The sequence below is a fragment of the Gouania willdenowi genome, chromosome 5 (genome assembly GCF_900634775.1).
Source record: "Gouania willdenowi chromosome 5, fGouWil2.1, whole genome shotgun sequence".
Classification (NCBI taxonomy): Eukaryota; Metazoa; Chordata; class Actinopteri; order Blenniiformes; family Gobiesocidae; genus Gouania; species Gouania willdenowi.
In genome coordinates, this window is record NC_041048.1 from 13,991,152 (window position 1) to 14,013,068 (window position 21,917).

Here is a 21,917-nt window from a genome sequence, read left to right on the forward strand (position 1 = left end):
CTTGTGTCTATTTAAAGGAAATAGGGGAAGGTTCATGTCCTCAGAATATTGTGAACACTCCAGTTTCCCATGCAGAAAACAACAAAAATATAACACACAGGCACACGCAAATGCATTGAGTTGAACCCTTTAGAAGTGTTTTCTTACACATATACTGTGTATTTGTCCTTACGTAGACCTTTGTTCACATGCAAGAGTTCAGTTTAGTTTGCAATCTCTGCAATGGTTGTTGAGCAGAGTTCATTGACCCAATTCTCCAGAGGAACCGCTGCAATTTTTAGGGCCTAAAAGCAATGTAGAGCATGTCCTTAAAATGCCTGTGTCTAAAGACGAGTGTGAAGCATTGGCAAATCCATTTTTAGCACACGACGTCTACTTTCAGGATTAATGTTTACGTCTGTGGGAAAATAACTGAGAGAATGATTGACTGTTTTTCATAAAATAGTTGATGGTTGAGTCTGATCCACTTTTTCTTTTAAAATCGTAGTTTAAATTTTCTGTTTTGATATTTTTTTGTCAGGCCAAAACTGAATTGAAGCTAAAAAAATAAATAAAATCAAACGGTAAAAATAAAATAAACTAACTTTATGTTTTCATTGATCAGCATATTTAGTGAGCAAAGAAACCATGATTTTAGTGTGTTTTGGTCATTGGATTTTCCGTTCAGATAAGGAAATTAAAAAGCAATACATTAGTTATTTATTGTTGTGTATTATTCCATTTTTATTTAAAAATGAAAATTAAGATTGAAATTCAAGGCATTTTTCTTAATCAGGGTAAAGAAGGGATGCGCAAAACTGAAAAAATCATTAGATTTTCATTTTCATTTTCTTTTAAAAACAAAAATAATGTTTAAAGACAGAAACAAAAAAATGACATTTTAAAAAAAATATTAATTCAATTCAATTTGACTTTATTTATATAGCGCAAATTACAACAGTCATCTCAAAGCGCTTAAAGTCCATAGTATAAAAAAAGAACCCAACAAGATCCACATGAACAAGTATTTAGGTTGGTGCTGTAGGTGAGAGAAATAATGTTGACTGTGTAACATAAATTCATAGACATGGATCAGTACAAAACAATGACACTGTGCCTCAGGGAAGAGGACAACAAGAAAAACCTCTTCCACCCCCAGATTTCTGCAGATGACGAGCCTTGTTTTTCCATGTCAAAAATCACGTCAGAGTAAGGTTCCACAGACATTTTAGCCTAGAATAGGGAAACCACAGGTAGAAGTCATATTATGGTGCTCTTCCCAGAAGCACAGCATTGTCTTCACATGCAACTTCTGGTCGCACCATACGGAACTTAATTTTTGAATTGTATTAATATCCTTTTCTGAACAGAAAATCCAATAAACTAAACATACACTGACCAAAACAGACCAGAAATTAAATCTTACTGTGGGAAAAATGAATGGAAAACATAGAACACTCTGTTCTTAGTTTTTGTTTTAAAATACATTTCAGATGAATATTTCTTGAATGAAAAATATTCCCTTGATTACATTGTACCTTTCAAGCTACAAATCTATTGGTTGAAGTTTTTTTTTTTTTTTTTTTTTTTAAATCTTTTTAACAGCGAGTTGCTTGTTTTCTTCTAGTTTCTAGGATAATATATCAAATCAAATCAAACTTCATCGTCATTTAGCTGCATCAACATTGTAGACCAAATGACAGAGCATTTCTTTAGCACAGAGATGAGCAACTTTGATCTCATTGGGGGCCACGGATATGTGATTGTCTGCTCCAAGGGCCACATTATCAACAATCAAGACAGCTTTTAGAATAATGACCATTCTGAACACTGATACGGGAAAGAACAACATATATTTATTTGTGTTTTATGATTTATTTTGTGTATTTTTAAGGTCCTTTTCCAAGTTTTTCTAAAATTTTGCGTGCTTATTCAAAGTTAGACCAGGCTCACATGTGGCCAGCGAGCCGCCAGCCGCCCATGTCTTCTCTGACTATTTACCTGTCATTGTCTGATCTTTTCTACTGACTTGACCCCAAAAATTAAATAAAGGACACTAGTAAATATGGTTTTTTGTTACTTGAGGTCTAATGCATTTAGTTATTCAGCTTTATTTGTCACCAATAAGTAAGTGCAATGGTATTTACCCTTACCAAGCATTATTTATCTTGTGTCATACTCTGTCACTGCCTTTGTTCAGCAGTTTTATTTCACATGATCTTGGTAGCTCATCAACCCAACACTGCGTACTCTGTAGTATAAAAAATACATCCAAAGTATATTTTTCAGTGTAATTCAAATCTGATTAACAAGAGCACAAACCTCCGCAATTTGCCAAATATCCTCTTTGCCAGATATTCTCAGTTACCATGATCAATCACATTTTGAAAGCTTGTAAGACATTTCTATCACCATTAACAATAATACAGGAAGTCCAAATGTATGGGCAGCACCATTTCTTCGAAAAATGATGATGAAATGCTTAATTTCGAATTCGATCCAGATGAAACACCGTGGGCTAATTGAGGAACCAGCCCGACAAAACTAAAGATTGGTCAATTACAAACGGGGATATGAATTTTGGAATTTTGGTCAATGATGAGCGATAGGGATTTTTTGATTTTTTTAATCTGTTTCAAAATCAGTATATTATTCAGGAGCCTTGACAAAATGTAATGGAATCTTTCATGGCGTAAGGTCTATCTTTGGTTAAAATGTTGTCAAAATCTGTATTTCTGATGTAATCCCGACAAAGAAACAAACACTAGTGAAAATAAAACCTCCCTATCTGGCCTGTGATTAATGGGCTCCTCTATAAAGGGATCCTCCACTGAAATGTCCTTCTTAGAAGATCTATGCCTAACAAAACACATTATTTTGCACCATATTCGTTTTATTAGCTTTTTCAAATGGAACTATTTTACCGTTTTTGAGTCTGTGCGCCGCCATGTTGAAATGACAACTTGTGCTGCTTTGGGTTGCTCTAAAAATCAGTAAAAGTTAAAAAAGTCAATGTAAACCTCTTTTGTTTACCGGAATTTGATAAACAAAATCTGTGAGCCGAAAAAATCTGTGAGCGCAGGGGGCGACAGTTCCAACTCTGCTGTTTCGTAGGTGGCGTGAAGAAGAGAAGAAGAGCTCATGGTGCATGTAAATACAGGTTGTCTGATCCTGGTTGCCAGTGTTTACATGCAACCGGAGCTGCTAAATGATCCTGAGTGCTTCACCTCACCAGTTAATAAAATGGATATGGTGCAAACGAATGCGTTTTTGTTAGTCATAGATCTTCTGATAAGGACATTTCAAAGGTTTTAGGCCATATTTATAAAAACAGTGGAGGATCCCTTTAAAAAGCAGCACTGTCTATCTACACATATGTGCCATGTCATGCATTTGCAAACAGTGTGACACACATGCTTTTGTTGAGTCTAGTTAAAAGTGATCACATCCTCACTTCAGCAACTCACTCACCTCTTTTCTAAGGACACCGTTTAGTCGTAAATGCAGAATAAACAAGTGAGTGGTTGATCTTTGAAATCCAGACATGCATTTGTGAAGCAGGAAGTGCAAATGCACGTCTTTTTTTTTTTTTTTTTTACCTCTTTTGTTCACTGAACATTAATCGCTGACTGCGGAGTCAGATTGGTTTGTGGCTGAGTTTTAGCACACACGATATACCCAAAACTGAAAGGTACCACATCTTATCAGTGCTGCTCACGTTCAAGCAGCTATTCTATAAACGTTGTCTTCAACAGTACATTTTTAGTTAAGAACATCAAAAAATGCTGTAGATATCCACTCATTATTCTTTCTTAGTGCCTTGAAAAAGTTAACTTTCTCTGTTTGAGAAAAACATTCCTCTCTAAATTCTCTCTAGATGGACTGGCAGTGTTGGAAGAACCAGCTTTTTCTGCGTGCATAGCATGAAAGCAAACTACTAAAAGCTACAGTCAAGCTAATGTGAAACCACTTGCACCTGTCTGTCCCCCTTTCGACTATTCTGAGCACCAGGATAGTTTTCCGTGAGCGTAGGACGGTACCAGACAAGATGACACGTTCTGCCTCTTTACTTGTTTAATATCTGTGCCCTGTTTTAGGCTAAATCTTATCTGAATAATAATCTATGCTATTTTTTATAGCCTGATATTTGTAAAACGGCATTTATCACTGAACATGTTACAAAAGTTACACAGGTATTAACAAACTGTCAATGCTAACTTATGCTCTTTGCTTTGTATTTTGTAGATTTTTTTTTTTTTTACGCTGTGGAAAACAAATGAATATGTAGTGTAGAGCATGTTTATGTTGTAATTTAAAAACATTTCCCAATTTTAATTCATTGTGCTCGTTGATGCTCAAAGGGTAAACAATTATTTATTAATAATAAATAAACCTGTGTTTTCTGACTTTGGATTGTAAACTAGAGTATCCTCAGTAAACTCATTCACTTTCAGGTAGAAAATGAACACTGCACAGAGAAACAGAGGCTGAAACATGATGCAATATATCGCGATATTACGTTGCGCTATTCTTGGATTGATTCAAACTGCATCTATATAGATTTTTTTTTAAATTTAATTTTTTTTTTTTTTTTTTTTTTGCGCGCTGACACCTGAGCATGCTGACCAGCTTGTGTTTTTTCAATAAAATCTAAAAAGAAAGTACTGACTTTCTGCATTTATTTGTTGTTCTAGGTATATACTTTAGTTAAGTTGCACTAAAGTCATGTTGTGCTGAAGTCAAAGGTGGTTTAAAAGCCACAGGCAGATTGTGTGTTATTTTTTTATTTTAAGTTGTTGGCACATGGCATGTTAAAGCCAATGTTTTGAGTGTTTAATATGCCAATAAACTATATTTCATACATGAAGGTGTTCAAATTTACAGATTAGTTGTTTCTTAAGTCATATATGAAGATAAAAAAAATCATAATTTAATATCAGGATATATCGAATTGTGTCGTATCGTGACCTACTGTATGTATCGGGATACGAGTTGTATCGCCAGATGCTAGCCAATACACACCCCTAATATACAGTATTTTTTGTAAATGGAATTGTTTTCTCGGTGTAAAGAGAACGCTACTGTTTTCTCTTGAATGGTGTGTGTGTGTGTGTTCAGATAAAACTAAAGCAGTGAAACGAACAATGAGTTTCAGTTATGTGTCTATAGGCTTTAACAGTTGTAATGTTTCGAACAAAACTGATGTTTTTTAGCATTTTCTATGTTCATGAATCAACTTTTATTCAGGCTCTGAGTGACTAATTGAAGGGAGAGAAGTGCAACCAACAAGAAGACACGGTATAGTTTTGCCTGTCAAGTGTGAAGCAACAGGAAATCTTCTGTATCTGATGTCTAGCACCCCCCACCACCCACCCCCCCCCCCCCACCACACACACACACACATCGTTAAATTTGGCAGCAAATTTTAATTTGGTTTAATTTACATTAATTTATTTGATTTATCCTTTTAAAGTTTTGGTTTGAGCTGACTCCGTCGGTGGAGGATTCACATAGTTGGCTCATCGTGATCTGTCCTTACACTAATTTGACCTTATGACAAAATTAGTACACACACACACACATACACACAAGTACACTTATTCCCAATTACAATCATTTTCTCCATCAACTCCTTCCTTATACATAATATAAACTTTATGTTCTTCTGTTTTATAGTTTCAACTTCGAGGTTTTGGACTTCTAAAGGAGAATAAAACACACACACACATATTCACAAACCACATGACGGTGCGCTGTCTGAACTTTTGCTGAGTCCAACAGTGTGTGTGTGTGTGTGTGTGTGTGGGTACATGCATGTGAGTGTAGTTCCCTTTCTACTGGTTACCACTTCCTGAGGGAAAACATGACCACACATTCACCGTCATTTCACTACCACTGTCACTTAAAACTGGGTGAAGTGAAACAGGAGACGTGTGGTGAGTGAAGGGGCCTCTGCCTTGTCTGTACTAATGTCTGTGTGTGTTTTGTCCACGATCAGTTCTTTTTTCTTTCTAACACGAGTAAAAACAACAACTATAGTTAACGTAACACTCCGAAAATTCCCTGTTCTTGAGAGAACAGAATGCTACTTTTAAGGACACTGGTCTATTACACTTGTTTTGCCGTATTGCATGTGAAAACACTGAAGGGTATTAGTGCTTTGTTATAGTTCAGATTGGCAGGTTGGGTTTGTTTCTGTGACATTGTTTCAGCAAGCAAGATTGAAGATTTTTAAAGGATTAAGTTGCAGATAGATGGAAAATGCTGAGACGTGTTATCATCCAAATCAGTAAATCATTTTAACTCTTAAAGCTCTCTTTTTTTTTAACAATTACTTGTAACTCTCTGTGAAACAGGTCTGAACTCACACGTCCCCGTCACTGTTTTTCTGTCTTCTTTGCTGTATTTCACCGTAATTATTGTTCATAAATGTTTATACTGCTCTTTTTTTATACATATATTTCTGTTAATTATGCCACCAAAATACCAAAACAAATATGATGTACTTGCAAACTTTTTTTTTCTGAATCTATAACTGAACGTCACTTCATACTGACCGTCTTTCATTTTATTTCATTCATTGGTAAAAATTAAACTTTACGGAAGTCTTGATTATTATATTTTGACGTAATTCCAGAAATTCAAAATTTTTACCTTAATCTGGAAATTTCGACTTCATAAAATTATTTTCTCCATCAAAATTGGCCCTAATCCTCTTCCGTAAAAGTTCAAGCGGGCATTGTGTGATATTTTATCACTAAATATTGTTTTTGTTTTTAGAAAATGCTCATATTTGACTTTCCATTCTCGTGTGCCTAAATTTGAACGTCACTACATACTGACTGATCCATCTTTCTGTCATTTTATTTAATTCATGAATAAAAATTCAAGTTGAAGCGGGCATTGCATGATATTTAAGTTTTTATCTCTGAATTTGTCATTTTTTCAACAATAAAATTAGACATATTTGACTTTCCATTCTCGTGTGCCTAAATTTGCATTCAGGGGTGAAATCCTGTGGCCTCTGAAGGGCACAGTCTTCTTCAGTCATTTTTTTAAGTGTTTCCTCCCACTCAGTCTGACCTTAGTTTGACTGGATGTTTATCGGAGCTGCTGCAGCTTATGACATTGAAACAGAGAAATCAGACAAGGACACATATTGAAATCAGTAAGGCTGTCTAGGTTCCGTATTACTCAAAGCCATGCCACGGGATGAAAATAGGGTGTTGAACTTCTCACCTTTTCAGACAGACAGAACGTTTTGAATACAAAAAAGACAAATTTCTTCCAATTGCCCTACACCAACGGTCTGCCATTTTGCTTCATCTCACCTTAATTAAAGCCCTTCTGGAGCCAGAAAAATACCTTCTCAATAAAGACAATACAGTGTATAAAATTATATACAGTTAAAATTATATCAAAAAATGTTTGTTATTTATTTCGACCATGTAAATAACAACTTAAAAACTGTTTATAATAGAATAAAAGAAATTGACATGAAAGAAATAACAACAAAACAGTATCTTGCATCTTCAAATTCTTACGCATATCAGTTTACATGAACGAAATGTCATATAAAGATTTTTTTTTTTGAGTTAATGTATTTGAAGGGCTACAAAAAGTAACTTGAATTTGATAACCCTGTTACCTATCCTTTCTTGCCACATATTAATTACCTGGCACGTTGGTAGTTAAATGAATCCATACCCACGCAATTAAAATCTCTATTTTCCTTCAGAATAACCAGGTTATTGCACAACATTAATCATTAATACCCTCTGTAAGAAAATAACTTTGTGTTTCAATATTTTTTTTATACTATAGGAAGCCATTGCAAAAGAGTCAAAGAGCCACATGAGGCTCCAGAGCCGCAGGTTGTAGACCCCTGTCGTACACCAAAGCCTTTTTCAGCAACCTCTGCTAAATGTAGCCTCATCATATCAGTGACAAAAGGACTGATTCCCTGCAGTAAAGCACAAAGATGATCTTTTTTAATCTTGAGGGGACATGCAACTTTTTCTAATCTGCACCTATACTTTGCAGCATAAATGAGCTTTTTTACTTCATAACAAAAGACTTTCCCAAACGTGTCCTACTGCAGGACAAACATCAATCGCACAGATCTTTCAAAAAAAACCGTAGACATGCAGGCTGGTATATCTTTGTTTTAGTCACTGACACTGAAACTCTGGGTGTTTCACATTAAGAGGTCAGGAAGTCACACCCTCTCCCCCCACACACAAGCTGTTATGCTGTCAACTATCCATTCGTTTAAGAACCAGTAAAACCACCAATAACAGAACTGGTAAAGTTGGCTAATATGAAACTATACATGCATCCAGACATAGGCAACTGGTGGCCCACATTTGGCCCTCGGCCTAATTTTATGCGGCCCCCAAAGTAAATGTACAGCATGACAGAAAAAAGTACAAGACAAAAGAAAAACACAGAAAATACTCCAAAAACACACAAAACTATTATGTAAATGAACAACACAACAACAGTAATACAGAAGATTACTCAGAAAACAATGCAAAATGACAGAAAATGACAACAAAAGTACACCAAAAGGCAAGAAAAACGTGACTCTGCAAACCCACAGCACTAACAAACAAGCAAAACGACAATAGAAATGCACAAAAATTACTCCAAAAAATGCAAAATGACAGCACAAATACACAATATGACTGCAAAAAACATATTACAGGAAAAATACATAAAAGGAGTACAGAAATGCATAAAATACCAGCAGAATGAGAGAAAAACACACAAAGTTACTATAAAAATCTTTGTTCTTTCCTGTATTAATGCTCAGATTGCTCATTATTCCAAATGCTGACATGATTGTTGATCATGTGGCCATTCAATCAATTTTAAAATCATGCAGTTTGCTTGTACAAACCATACGGATATCAAGTATTGAAAATATTATGTTATTCAGGTGCTGTCCTCCCTTTATTTAAAGAAGGGGATAAGAGCATCAATGTCCTGAATGCAGCAGGGCAGGTTTTCCTTTTGTCTTGCACATGACTAAATATACCCAAACCGGCTTGTGTCATAACTTTTACTGTGTCCTAAACATCACTTTACCCTGCCGGAACATTCTCCTTGTCTGAGTCTTAAATTGCCCTTATTGCACAGACATGTGATTCCCAGCCCTTCCGTATTGATGTAAGTTAGGTTGACCATAATTTGACTTACAAAGGGCAAAAATTAGCTTCAAGCCAGCTAAGTCCAGGTCTCTAGTCTTGAAAAAAGGCAAAGTGGCCGACCATTTCCGCTTTTCAGTTGGAGGGACAAAGATTCCAACAGTGACCGAAAGACCTGTCAAGAGCCTGGGCAAAATCTTTGACAGCTCTCTGAAGGATGCAGCGGCCTTGCAGCAGACAAAGAGCGACCTGACTTCTTGGCTCACAGCCATTGATAAATCTGGTCTCCCAGGAAATTTTAAGCCCTGGATGTACCAGCACGGAGTTCTACCTAGAATACTCTGGCCTCTGTTAATCTACGAGGTACCAATGACAACGGTAGAGGTACTAGAGAAGACCACCAGCAAGTTTTTGAGGAAATGGCTGGGTCTTCCTCGGTCCTTGAGCAGCATTGCCTTTTATGGCCAATCCACCAAGCTGCATCTCCCTCTCAGTGGACTCTCGGAAGAATTCAAAGTTGCCCGCTCTAGAGAAGTAATGATGTACAGGGACTCCGCAGATGTTAAGGTTGCCTCTGCAGGAATTGTTGTTAAGACCGGGAAGAAGTGGCAGGCACAAGAAGCCGTAAGCAGAGCGGAGACACAGCTGAGGCACAAGACCTTGGTGGGTACCGTGGCAATGGGGAGGGCAGGCCTTGGTAGTTTTCTCAGGCCGCGCTACGACAGGGCTCGCGGCAAGGAGAAGCGCCAATTAGTCCAAGACGAGATCCGTGCAGAGCTCGAGGAAGTACGGTACAGCAAGATGGTCAGCATGTTCAAGCAAGGGGCGTGGACAAGGTGGGAGCATGCAGAAGCTCGCAAACTCACCTGGGCAGAGCTCTGGAGAGCTGAACCTCTGCAAACAAAATTCCCCATTCAGTCTGTATACGACGTCCTCCCAAGCCCGGCCAATCTGCACACCTGGGGCCTAGCTGACACTCCGGAGTGCAAACTGTGCCAGAGGAGGGGCACCTTGAAGCACATCTTGAGCTGTTGTCCAAAGGCTCTAGGGGAGGGACGGTATCGCTGGCGCCATGACCAAGTTTTAAAATCCCTGGCTGATTCCATCTGTGTAGCGATACAATATAGCAAGTCCCAGGTCACCCCTAAGCAATCAATCACCTTCATTAGAGCAGGACAAAAAGCAAACCACCACCCGAGCTCTGCAGGAGGGCTCCTCGCCACCGCTCGTGACTGGCAGCTCCAAGTTGACCTGGGAACGAAACTCAAGTTCCCGGCAAATATCGTCCCCACTTCACTCCGCCCAGACATGGTGTTAACATCTGATTTAACCAAGCAAGTGGTGCTACTGGAGCTGACGGTCCCCTGGGAAGACCGGATTGACGAAGCCAATGAGCAAAAGAGGGCCAAATACTGTGAGCTCACCACAGAGTGCCGGAGAAATGGCTGGAGAGCCCGCTGTGGACTAATCGAAATCGGGTGCAGGGGTTTTGCAGGTCACTCACTACAGCGAGTGTTCAAACTCCTAGGCATTAGAGGACAGCAGTTGAGAAAAGCCACCAAGAACATCCTTGAGGCCACAGAAAAGGCCTCCAGGTGGCTGTGGATCCGTAGGGGGGATCCAAGGTGCGCCACTTGGACACAGGCTGGGGTCTGATCACCCCTGGCTGGGTCGCCCATGCGAGGGTGTCTGATGATTGAAGACCCGAAACACCCTATGACCCCGGGTTCATCACTGATGACGTGTCCAAGTATCACCGTGAGGTGTATTTGAGTTCTGACTTACAAAGAAGAGGACACTTGATGTTTTCTTGAATCTATCTTGTAATGCAAAATACAATATAGTAGATAAATTAGTTGTTATTGTCTTTAAGGTTTAAAAATAATTCATCTCTTTATAACAAAGACTTTAAATAAAAACTGGTCAATCACCTTTATTATGCATTATTACATTCTCTCCTTGAAATATCTCATGTAAACCTTCTTAACATCTCTCAATCATTAAAACAATGAGAAGGGAAAAATTCTGTCTGTTGTATGTGGAGACGGGGAGGTGATGGGGTGTATTTACAGTTAAGATATTCATATTCCTGTGCAGTAATTCGTTTTAGTTTCTCCTTTCTTTCCATGCCTTATATGAAGGGAAATAAAAATAACATTTAGTTTGAGATTGTTTTTCCACTCTAGTATAATAGTAATTTCTTTTTACCTTGGGTTCCCAAAGATGCTCTATCTGAGCTACTTAAGGAAGTTACACTTAATGTTTGCATGTTTCTCACATTGCATTTATGTGTGTCTTGGAATCTCTGTCATGTATCTGTTTCCTTGTAAACATAGCGAAGCTCACCAGACCTGCCTGCCAGTTCATCGTTGGCTCATTGTCATTATGTCATGACAGAAGCCAGGGCCAACAGACAGCACTCCTACACGCTTCACTCTTTCCTGGAAGTCAAGTCCTGACACGAGGAAATCTGAAACTGTCATTATGACAATGGCATCACTGCCACACACGTGTGCACACGCACACACCTCAAAGACAACAAGACACAACAAACTCGCCCGCACTGATCGTTGGTCATCTTTTAGAGTATCTGACAGGCAGTTTTCCCACATGACACTGAAACGGATTCAAACACGTTGAATTCAGCAAGAGCTGTACAAAAATGTAGACAAATAACAGATTTTACTGTTCTAGTTGTTCTAAGTATTGATAAATGAACTTTAGTTACAGTTTTTAGCACTTTAAAGCACCATCATTTTGTACGAGATAAATGTTTTTATGTTTTTATTAGTCATGTTTTTTTTCAGGCACATAGTACCATTCTATAGCATACTCAAATAACTAGGCTACCCAAAATTATTTGGAAAATGCAGCAAATATAAAAAAAATTAAAAGAAATTTCCCTTTGTAGCAACACGGTTCATGACGCTTCAATTTCACCTCTGTCTCCTCCTAGCCTGTGTGACACGCCCATGAACACTCCCCCTCCAGTACATCATCCCAACATGCATGGATGCTGTTTACTTGTATTTTTTTGTGCGCTGTATTCGGCTACTTTCTACATTTTTACAACATTACTTTAGAATGGGTATCAAAGTGAGGAATGCTAACGTACGGCCAGAGGAAAAGTGATCTCTCACCTGTCAGCGGCTCCGCAGACAGACACACACACACACACACAGGGCTGTTTTTGTCGCATCCAAAAACACATTTTCTCGCTGAAGGCATTTTTAAAAACTAAAGGCAGGTAGTTACTACGATAACAGCAGAGTGGACCGATCGACACGTAGTTCTCTCTCAGCTGTTTCTTGTGACTGCAGCTGTTTTGACGGAGGTGCGTACAGGAAGCAGGGGAGGTACAGACAACATAAGCCAGGCGTTTCTTAGAAAACTATTTGAAATAAATAAATTAAAAGCTAAATCTGCAGAAGCGGGTGCTGTGGGCTCAACTGAGGAAGTGAACATAGGGAGGGGGAGGGGGCTCGTCCCCAGGCGGAGCTTTGTCCCCTCAAGCAAAACAGCAGGAAAACTGCTGCTGGCAGGAGATTTAAAGATTACTCAAAAATCACTCTGAGCAACACTGGAGGTGTGTTTTTCAGGAGGGAATGATACACTAACATGATATGAAGCTTGCATGATACCCCTTACATGATACCCCCCCTTTAAGGATCCATATTAGCTGGTACCTTAGTAACCAGCTAGTCTTCCTGGGGTCCACAGCTACAGTCAGCTATAGTTTGCACCTGATTCAGCATTTTGTGGTAGTTTGGTAAAGGCGACAGACTCACTTCTTTCAAAAAAGTAGTATTTTCTACCCATCTTCCCAGCACTCTTCAGTCCCACTGATGCCAACGAGGACACAAGTCACTAGTGTGTCATAAATTTAATCCTCGGATTGACTGGCAACTGGCCAGTAAATTCAAAAATAATCAGCTTTCCCTGGGTATAAATAAATCAGCAGCATCACTGCTTCTGGACACACAAGTATAAACTTGTGAACTGAATTTAAGACGCCACATTCCAAGCACAAAAATAGAAAACAAATGTGTTTTAGCGAAGAGGAAGTTTGTTGACTGTTGTTGGAAACATTTTTATACCTGGCACTATTGTGGCATTGGGGTCACGTTATTTTGGTTTTGGTCCTGTTACATCATTCTCATTCTTTTTGCATATGTTGTTCTAAATTAGGCTTTAAGCTTGAATAGTACATTGTTATTTTGAGGACATTGTTGGTTTAAAAAAAAAGTTCTATTAAGAGAAGGGAAGAATATATAACTATTATGTAACTATTCTCTTGAAGGGAAGGTTTGTGTCTTGTGAGTTTTTCCAGGTGTTGAGATGTTTCTTCTTCTTCAAAAAAAGAACATTTAAAGCAAAGATGAACAGAGAATATTCAGTAAACCTCAGAACAAATGCCAACTTAGTGCCAATGTAAAGGAAATGTGCATTTTTCTTGATTGTAGAATTTTTTTTGTGTACTGCACCACTTTTATAGCTTCAACATTATTAGAAAAGTTGATTTAATGTTGGAATGTTGGAAATGTACAGCTGTGTCTTTTGATTTTAAGAATCTTTAGGCTCAAGGTTGTGGTAAATCCTGGCTTTATAATGGAAATGATCAATGTTTTGATTTATTTAGTGACTTCCACATTCACACTACCGACATACTGGTGAAGGTAAACTACATCTGTAGCCACTGCATCTCTACTTTGACCAACATTGTCAAAATATATTGCAAAGTCCAGGATTGTACTATTTGAGGTGGGCCAAGAAGTGAAAAAGTACTCATTACAGGATAATAATGAATAAATACATAATTATTGACGATATTTTATTCATAAGTCATACATTCTGTTTTATAAGCTATAAAAACAGGATTAAAAAGTCATAAAAACAGGTTAAAAAGTCACAAACTCATGAATACAGGATAAAGAATCATAAATACAGAATTCTTAAGTCTTAAATACAGGATGAAAAACAGTTTATTGTTTTTGGGGTTTTTTTTTCCGAGAACAACAGATAATCATCAGCTGTATCCTTAATTTGTGTTAAACAGTGTTTAGTTTTGAGGGCCAACCCCTTCATAATCTCAGAGACTCAAATGTGTGTCCTGAATCCTTGGCCTGTTTTCTGTGTGCTTTGGTTTGGCATTCACGCAACAAGCAACCCAAACAGCAAGTGGTGGAAAACTGAAAGATGTTCTTTGGTGTCAGGGGTCATCTTGTCCTCCCAGTGACTCAAAACGCCTCCCTTTTCTTTTCACTATAGATAACAAAAACAGAGCAGACTTGGAATAGTCATTGCTCTTCCTGGTGTTAAAAAAAAACCTTTTAAACACACACTTTTACATGCTTTTCATGATTAATATTAAGTATATATTGTTTTTTCACCATATTATTTCCACATTATGTGCTGTTAATGTTTCTGTTCCCCTTCCTACCCAGGTGGTGGTTGCTATTGTTTGAGTTTTTTGTAATGCAACGTTGATAATTAACATCTCCTTCCTTTATTTGTCTTTACAGAAGAAATGGTGGACACGCAGCAGCTCCATGCTTGGCCTGTTGGTTTCAGTCTAAGCACTATAGACTTGCCAGAACTGGACGACAGCTCCCACTCTCTGGATATGAAGCATTTGTCTGCACTGGACTACACGTCCATTTCCTCCTCCTCCATCCAGTCCTCCCTCTCTCCCCCACTTGCTTCTTCCATCTCCTCTGCTGGCTTGGCTTATGACCTGAGTCCACCGCAGAGTGACGATCACCTGACCACTATGGACTACACAAACATGCACAGCTACGGAACAGAGCTAGACATGCACAGTAGGTCCTGTTCGTCTCATGTTGATTTGTAATTATTATACTGGGGGAATGAATGCTGTAGTTGAACCACATGCATATAATTTGTGCTCTATAACAAGGGTTCTCAACCTTGGAGTCAGTGACGCCGCGAGACACTGGGAGGGGTTCACCAGATGCCTTCAAAAAACTAAGAAACTATTTGAGCCCAATTTGAATGCATTTTTTCTACAATACCGCAATTTCTGATGTTTTTGGCACTTGTAAACTCTTTGTAAACCCTAATATTGTATATGTTGACCCATTATTGTCACTTTTAACCTCTTTTCACCATATTTCATGCTTATTTTTGCCATTTTAACCACATTCATGATTTGTCATGCCCATTATTTGCCAGTTTGAACCAGTTTCTGTGGTTTTTCAAATTCCTTTTTCACCATTTTTGGTCACTTTTAACCTGTTTTATTTCTGATTAAGACAAGGATTTACATCCTCAAGTTGACTATATATTATGCCCAAATACTTGACTGTTCTTAAATGTTCATGTCTGTGTTCAACCGCATTCAGGTACAGTAGGGGTCACCGGTCTCTAGTACCTTTATTTTGAGGCTCGTGGGCTCAAAAGGTTGAGAACCACTGCTCTATACTGTAAACATGGTCTAAGTCACATTACTAGATGAAATGAAACTACCGTAGTATAGCAGCAGCTGTAGACTGTCAAACATTATTCCATGTGAACATTGGAAGTGAGTCTCAAAATGTTGAAATTGTTGCTCTTCTCTCTTCAGATTCAATCAAGCTTGAGCCAGAATCCCCTCCACAGTACTCAGACAGTCCTGTTTTCTCCAAGGTCTCAGATGAAACGTCTGCGTCAGGGTTAAACATCGAGTGTCGTGTGTGTGGAGACAAAGCTTCTGGGTTTCACTATGGCGTCCATGCCTGTGAGGGCTGCAAGGTGAGACTGAGAAAACATCAACTCTAAGGAATCACTGAGAATATTCATCATATTTTCATTACTTAAAAACAAGTGCTTGAGCAGGTTACAGTAACACATTCTGCACTACTTGGCAATGGAGCTATTGGTATGCTTTAACTAATAAAGGCTATGCTTCTTATAAAATAAGTAAGTGCCACCTCATTTTTGTCAAGTTAAAAAATACATATTGAAGTTTTATCTTTTTTTTCACCAAAGCAAAAACAAAAAAAAACAAACTTTGGGTCTTGTGAGACTTTTTCCCACCTCAGAACCAGATGTAACCTTTGTTTAGCAGTTTGCATAAAAACTGTTCAAAACAATAGGTCATCTGAGCCGCTGTTCTCAGCTTTGCACTATATTTTGTAAATGAAGCTTAGTGTGGGAAAGCAGGATGAATAGACCAATCCCTGAACTTAAAAGGCCACGTGCAGCCGCCTGTGCTTAGTTTACATCAGTGGTTCTCAACCTTTTTTAGGGTTCTGGACTCCCGACATACTTTTGATCGACCCGGTGGAGTAGCTTTCAGGAATATTTATGTAAATTATTTTTATGCACTCTTCAAGAACAAAAACAAACCAGTTTGAAAGATGAATGAATATCATATAATGAATGCATATATTTCCCAATAAATGCACAAAAAGCTACACTTGTGAAACAGATGCAATTACAAAAAAAGGAAATGTTACCCGTTAGGTAGTTTAGCTAGATAAAGATCACAGTCACATTTGAAAAAATATAGAATTGTTCTATAAATGTCATAGGATATTTTTTAAAAGATATTCTATTTTCCCTGACCACTATGGTACCATGATCATCCACCCTTTAAATGTCTAACACTATTAATAACAATACACTAGCTCCAAATGTATGAACAAACATCCCTTTTATTTTTTAAAGGATCTCAATCAAATGTGCATAAGTGTCTGATCCACATAAAACTTGGCTGGATAAAAAAAATAACTAACCCGACATAACTAAGTCCAATTTCATTAAGATCAGTCAATCGTGAACAGAGATATGAATATTTGAAATTTTGCCAATGACGATAGGAATTTTAGATTTTGAAACTGATCCAGAATCCGTATCTAGATCCCCTCCAAAATATAATGGAATCTTCAATGGCATGACATAATCCTGCTCACAGACAAACGAATACATAAAAACCATCAAAAATACTGTATAACCTCCTTGGCAGAGAGAGATATACTAACTGGGTAGAAACATTTGTAATGTGAATTTGTAGATTGCTGCTGAGAGCAAATCTGTTCCTCTGACATCATCATGGTGCACAGATTTCTAAAATCAAAGGACAGGATGTTGATTGAGAGCAAAAACTACAAGGTTTAATTAACTATAACGGGGCAAACTATGCATTGTTTGGAACTTATAAAATTGAATATTTGCCTGATGTTTTTATGTAGAATAATATTATAATAAAACATAGAATGTCAAATATAGGAAATTAAACTATTATTTTTCTGTTTACATACATACGAAACAATGATAAATGATGATGTAACCCGCATATATTCCACTCAGAGTCATCTTTATTCTTGGTAATAAGAAAACTCTTAACATTAACTAGGGTTGCCAACTTTAGTCATTTAGTCGACTAATTGGTTGATGCCGTCATGGTAGAGATTAAGAGAGAAGATTAAGGATTAAATATCAAATGTAAATTATTTAATGCCTAAACATGATTCTGTGTCCAGCAACAGCTGTGTGAGTAAGTTATTTTGTTTAAGAATGTCTAGAAATTTGAAGTCTTACGTTTGGCAACATGTTAAAACGGACGACAAAACGGCCTAATGAAATATATATACTTATTTTATTTTTTTATTTTTTGGTCAACTAATCGCTACATGTCCCATAGTCTTGGTCGACCAACCATTTCCTTGGTTGACTACAGCCCTACATTTAAAACGTTATCTAAAGTTTTGGGGGGCCTTTAAGCCTCTTGTTATTTTATCACCACATTAGAAGCTGTTGATGTTTGGAAACAACTTTTGAAGATGATCAGTTAAATATTGATTAAGCAATATTTAACTGCATTTAATTTACTAACCTTATCGTCTTTAAAGGTGCAGTCCGCAACTCTCAGATCCCCCCCCTGCTGCTCTCTTGCACTGCCTTCAAACATTCCAAAGTCCCTCCCTCAGAGGAGCTAACAAGCTAACGTTAGCCCGACAGCAACATCACAGTAATATAACATGCTCTGTTAAAAGCATATTACTGCAGTGCTTCTCTCTCTCAATGTGCACACACCTCAGCTCAATGAGCCTGTTTTTTTCACACAAACTACTAGTTTCATGTAAAACTGTCCTTAAATATGACAAAAAGTCACTTTTATAAGAGTTGCAGACTGCACCTTTAATACTGAAGGCATGGTTGCAATATAATAGATTTTTCTTTTGTGTGACTATACTAAAGCTAAATGAAGGCAGGGATGCACTCATTGTTTTTTTTTTTTTTTACGGATACTCAGCAGAAAAAGAGGTCAGCTGAATGGGCAAACAACTAATTGTTTAAGAGCCAAATTTATTCTTTATAGAGAAAGGCCCTCAATAAAGAATGACCCCTTTGACTTCCTTTTTCTTAATATACAGTACCTGTTTGAATAAAAGGGAACACATCAAGAATATCCACGCCAAGAACAAACACAAAGCTTTCCAAAATGCAAAGTGAACGTGCTTCCTTCCATAACGTTTCCATCTTAATCATGCAGCTAATATCTTTTCCACACCTTCCACACATTCAACTCTCCACTTTCCTGGGAGTTGACAAACTTAGTAATACTGTAATAATATCTGAATGAGTGTAGAAGTGTGCAAAATTGAATATTGAATGTGTGTTGCATATATTTAATAATATATATCTACAGTGGCAAGGTGTTATTACGATCTAGAGAGTTGATTACCTCTCAAAAGTTTTGTTTTCAACAGACAATGCCAGGGCCTTTTTTTTTCTTTTTTTACAAACCGTGCAGAATGTGCATAAATGTACAAAAAACTTTCTGAACACACAAAACCACAGCAAAAACAAACAGAAAAATATACAAAATGATAACCAAAATACACAAAAGTTTAAAAAAAATTACCAACAAACACACAAAAGGATCACAAAAATGTACAAAACGACAACAAACATATCTGTAAAATATACAAAATGACAACAAGAATACACAATACCACCCCAATAAACATACATAATAACATAAAAACAAAAAACAGAACAAACAGAAGATAAATATACTAAACAACAACAAAAACGCATAAAATTAGAGTAAAAAAATGACAAAACAGAAACACAGGCAAACCCTTTTTTCTTTCCTGTATCGCTCATTATTCTAAATGCTGACACGAATGTTAATGTTGTGGCCCTCAGATCAGATAATCACCTTTTTGTGGCCCCCACTGAAATAAAAGTTGCCAATCTCTGGGGTAGATTTTCCGTGTACGCTGTTGACACCAATGTCAGTGGGTCAGGACTCCCAGTAACACCACACTTTCTCTCTTGTAGGGATTCTTCCGACGCACTATCAGGTTAAAGTTGGTGTACGATCACTGTGACCTTCACTGTCGCATTCACAAGAAGTCTCGCAACAAGTGCCAGTACTGTCGCTTCCAGAAATGCCTTCATGTCGGCATGTCACACAACGGTAAGATGGCTGTACTCTTGTACACACAACTAATATATTTTACCTTATATTTTGTAAAAATGATGCTCATATTAAAATTAAAAAAAAAACAGATTCAGGTTATCATGACTATCACCTTTTTCCTCCTGCATGAACATCAGCTTGCCTTGTAAATTCACAATTATGTTTAACTTGCAATGATTCATACAGGGCTGTGTTTTCCCATGCGCCCAAGTCCAAAGAGCCGCACAGTGGCGCTGTTTTTGGCTGCACGCTATTTTCCCGCTGTACTTAAGTCAGTCGCTGTGGGTGTAGCAGCCCTGAAATGTGGGCGTGCCCATTCAATTCTCCGGTGTGCGTGAGTCCTTTTCCTCTTACGAGCTTCTAACCCTGTAATAAGTGCAGCGACCCGATAAGGTGAAATATTATATTGCACTAGAAATATGGACTTAGTTACATTTGAAGCCACACGGACTCGTGCGTCGTGCAGCAGCAGCTGTGATCACTCAGCTGCTGCTGCACAATTAATTAAAACTCTGACAGACGCAGACTTCTGTTCACGTTGGTCACAGTGATTTATCTATTTTCATACTATGACCAACATATAGTCACAGTTTGATCCACTACACTGTGAAACAAGCTGTCATATGAGGATGAGGATGGAACACAAACTGTTACCACACATATTTTAATGAGGCTCAGCTCAGGTCGCTTTAAACAATTTATATTTAAAACTGTGTATTATGGAAGCCAATAGTTCTGTTTCACTGCAAACACCCCTCTGTATTAAAGCTGGACGCTCTGGGTTTTTTCCTCATATCTCCAGGTCATCTAACTCAGTCACGCTTTACAGAGATGATGATGATGAAGGACAGAGATTTTAACTGTGACTCAGACAGAAGAATGCGGCCGATCCTCAGTCACACTGCAATAATCTGATCAATGATCTGATCAAATCAACCTGTTATATTGTTTATCAATGAAGGCGTTTCAAATTAAAAGTGAACTTTATCATTTTCACAGATTTCAATGACATTTACAAGCGTTGGGAAAACTTCATGTTTCGTGATTTCTAGACAACCCAAAAAAATGACATCACCGCCTCCTCTCCTTCAGCCCGCCTTCATTCACAGACTTGTGGGCGTGTCAAGAGCCTGGACCGTAGAATACGCGTAAAAGAGAAGCGCGTAACTGCAGACAGGAGAATAGACCCCACAGTGAACATGGTACAGGCACAAGCATTGGTGTTAATGTAGTTTTCCAAGTCACGGTTATGCTTTGTTTTGACCGTGAATGCTGAGTCATTTGTACTCTCCCCGTTACTTAATACCCACTTGACTAGTGTCAAACACGTGTGGACAGTGCTCTTCAATTTCAGATCTAAGTTTATGGTTTTCTTAGTTGGTCACTTCTTCCACCATTTTAAAGGGTACTTGTTGTGAACTTAAATTGCAAAATTTAGCTAAAGATTGTGTATAATACGAGAGGTTTAGTCAGGTAACGTGTTATTAGTCCTTACGCAGCAGCCATATATAAACTAGCGCTCCCCACCCATTTTTGCTTTAGTGTCACTGGTGCAACACCAAAATTGTGACGCAGGATGCTGTGGCGCAAGTAGCAGGGGTACAACTACAATTTTTGCGCCACTTTAAGCAACACTTTTTCATAGTTTTCAACTACTCGGATAACTTATAAATATGAATATACTAGTTCAATAATGAAAGATACCCATCCCTAGACACAACAGCCAGAACGTGATTTGAACTTCACCCTTTCAGGTTTACAGTGTTGTATAAAATGTTCACAACATTTATTTCCAACAAATATTGAAATTTGAGTTGGTTTTCCCACCTATTGTTGGTTTATGGTAGAGAAAGTCACAGTCTGGTATACTCAACAAAAGCTTTCTTTAAACAGCCGATCCACAGGGGATATTCTGTTTAGAGATTTATCGTTCCCTTCAGTTTAAAATCTTTTCATTGGACCATCATTGTGCAGCTTCTGAAAAGATTTGTTTTTCTACCTTTTGTTGGTCACTGATGCGCATCAACAGGCACGGTCGACTCCACCTTCACAGGTGTACCTTTGCTGAGACCTTGTGGCTAAACATGCATAGCCAGTACGTCTTTGATTGATAATTCTCGACTCTCCTGTTAGTTGTGTTGCACCTGTTTGGGCCAGATTGCAGGTTTTTTTTTTTTTTTTTTACATTGGATGAGACAATTCACCGCTTTTTTTTTTGTTTTTGATTGACATTTATTTGTTTTTGGCTGTCTTCCAACATATACAATGCAATACAAAGAATAAATATTCATTTTAACAACCAAACATGGAATGGGCTGAAGCAGTAAGTGCCTATCGGTGCCCATCCCCAAACAGCA

At 37.9% G+C, this 21,917-nt stretch overlaps 1 protein-coding gene across 1 annotated transcript in view; it reads left to right on the plus strand.

Annotated features, from left to right (window-relative positions):
• Positions 1 to 21,917, plus strand: part of pparg (peroxisome proliferator-activated receptor gamma) — a 44,778-nt gene that overhangs the window by 7,745 nt on the left and 15,116 nt on the right. The window contains exons 2-4 of the mRNA XM_028447341.1: positions 14,651 to 14,947; positions 15,712 to 15,878; positions 19,419 to 19,557. Coding sequence (XP_028303142.1) covers positions 14,651 to 14,947; positions 15,712 to 15,878; positions 19,419 to 19,557 — 603 coding nt within the window. The remainder of the gene's footprint in view (positions 1 to 14,650; positions 14,948 to 15,711; positions 15,879 to 19,418; positions 19,558 to 21,917) is intronic.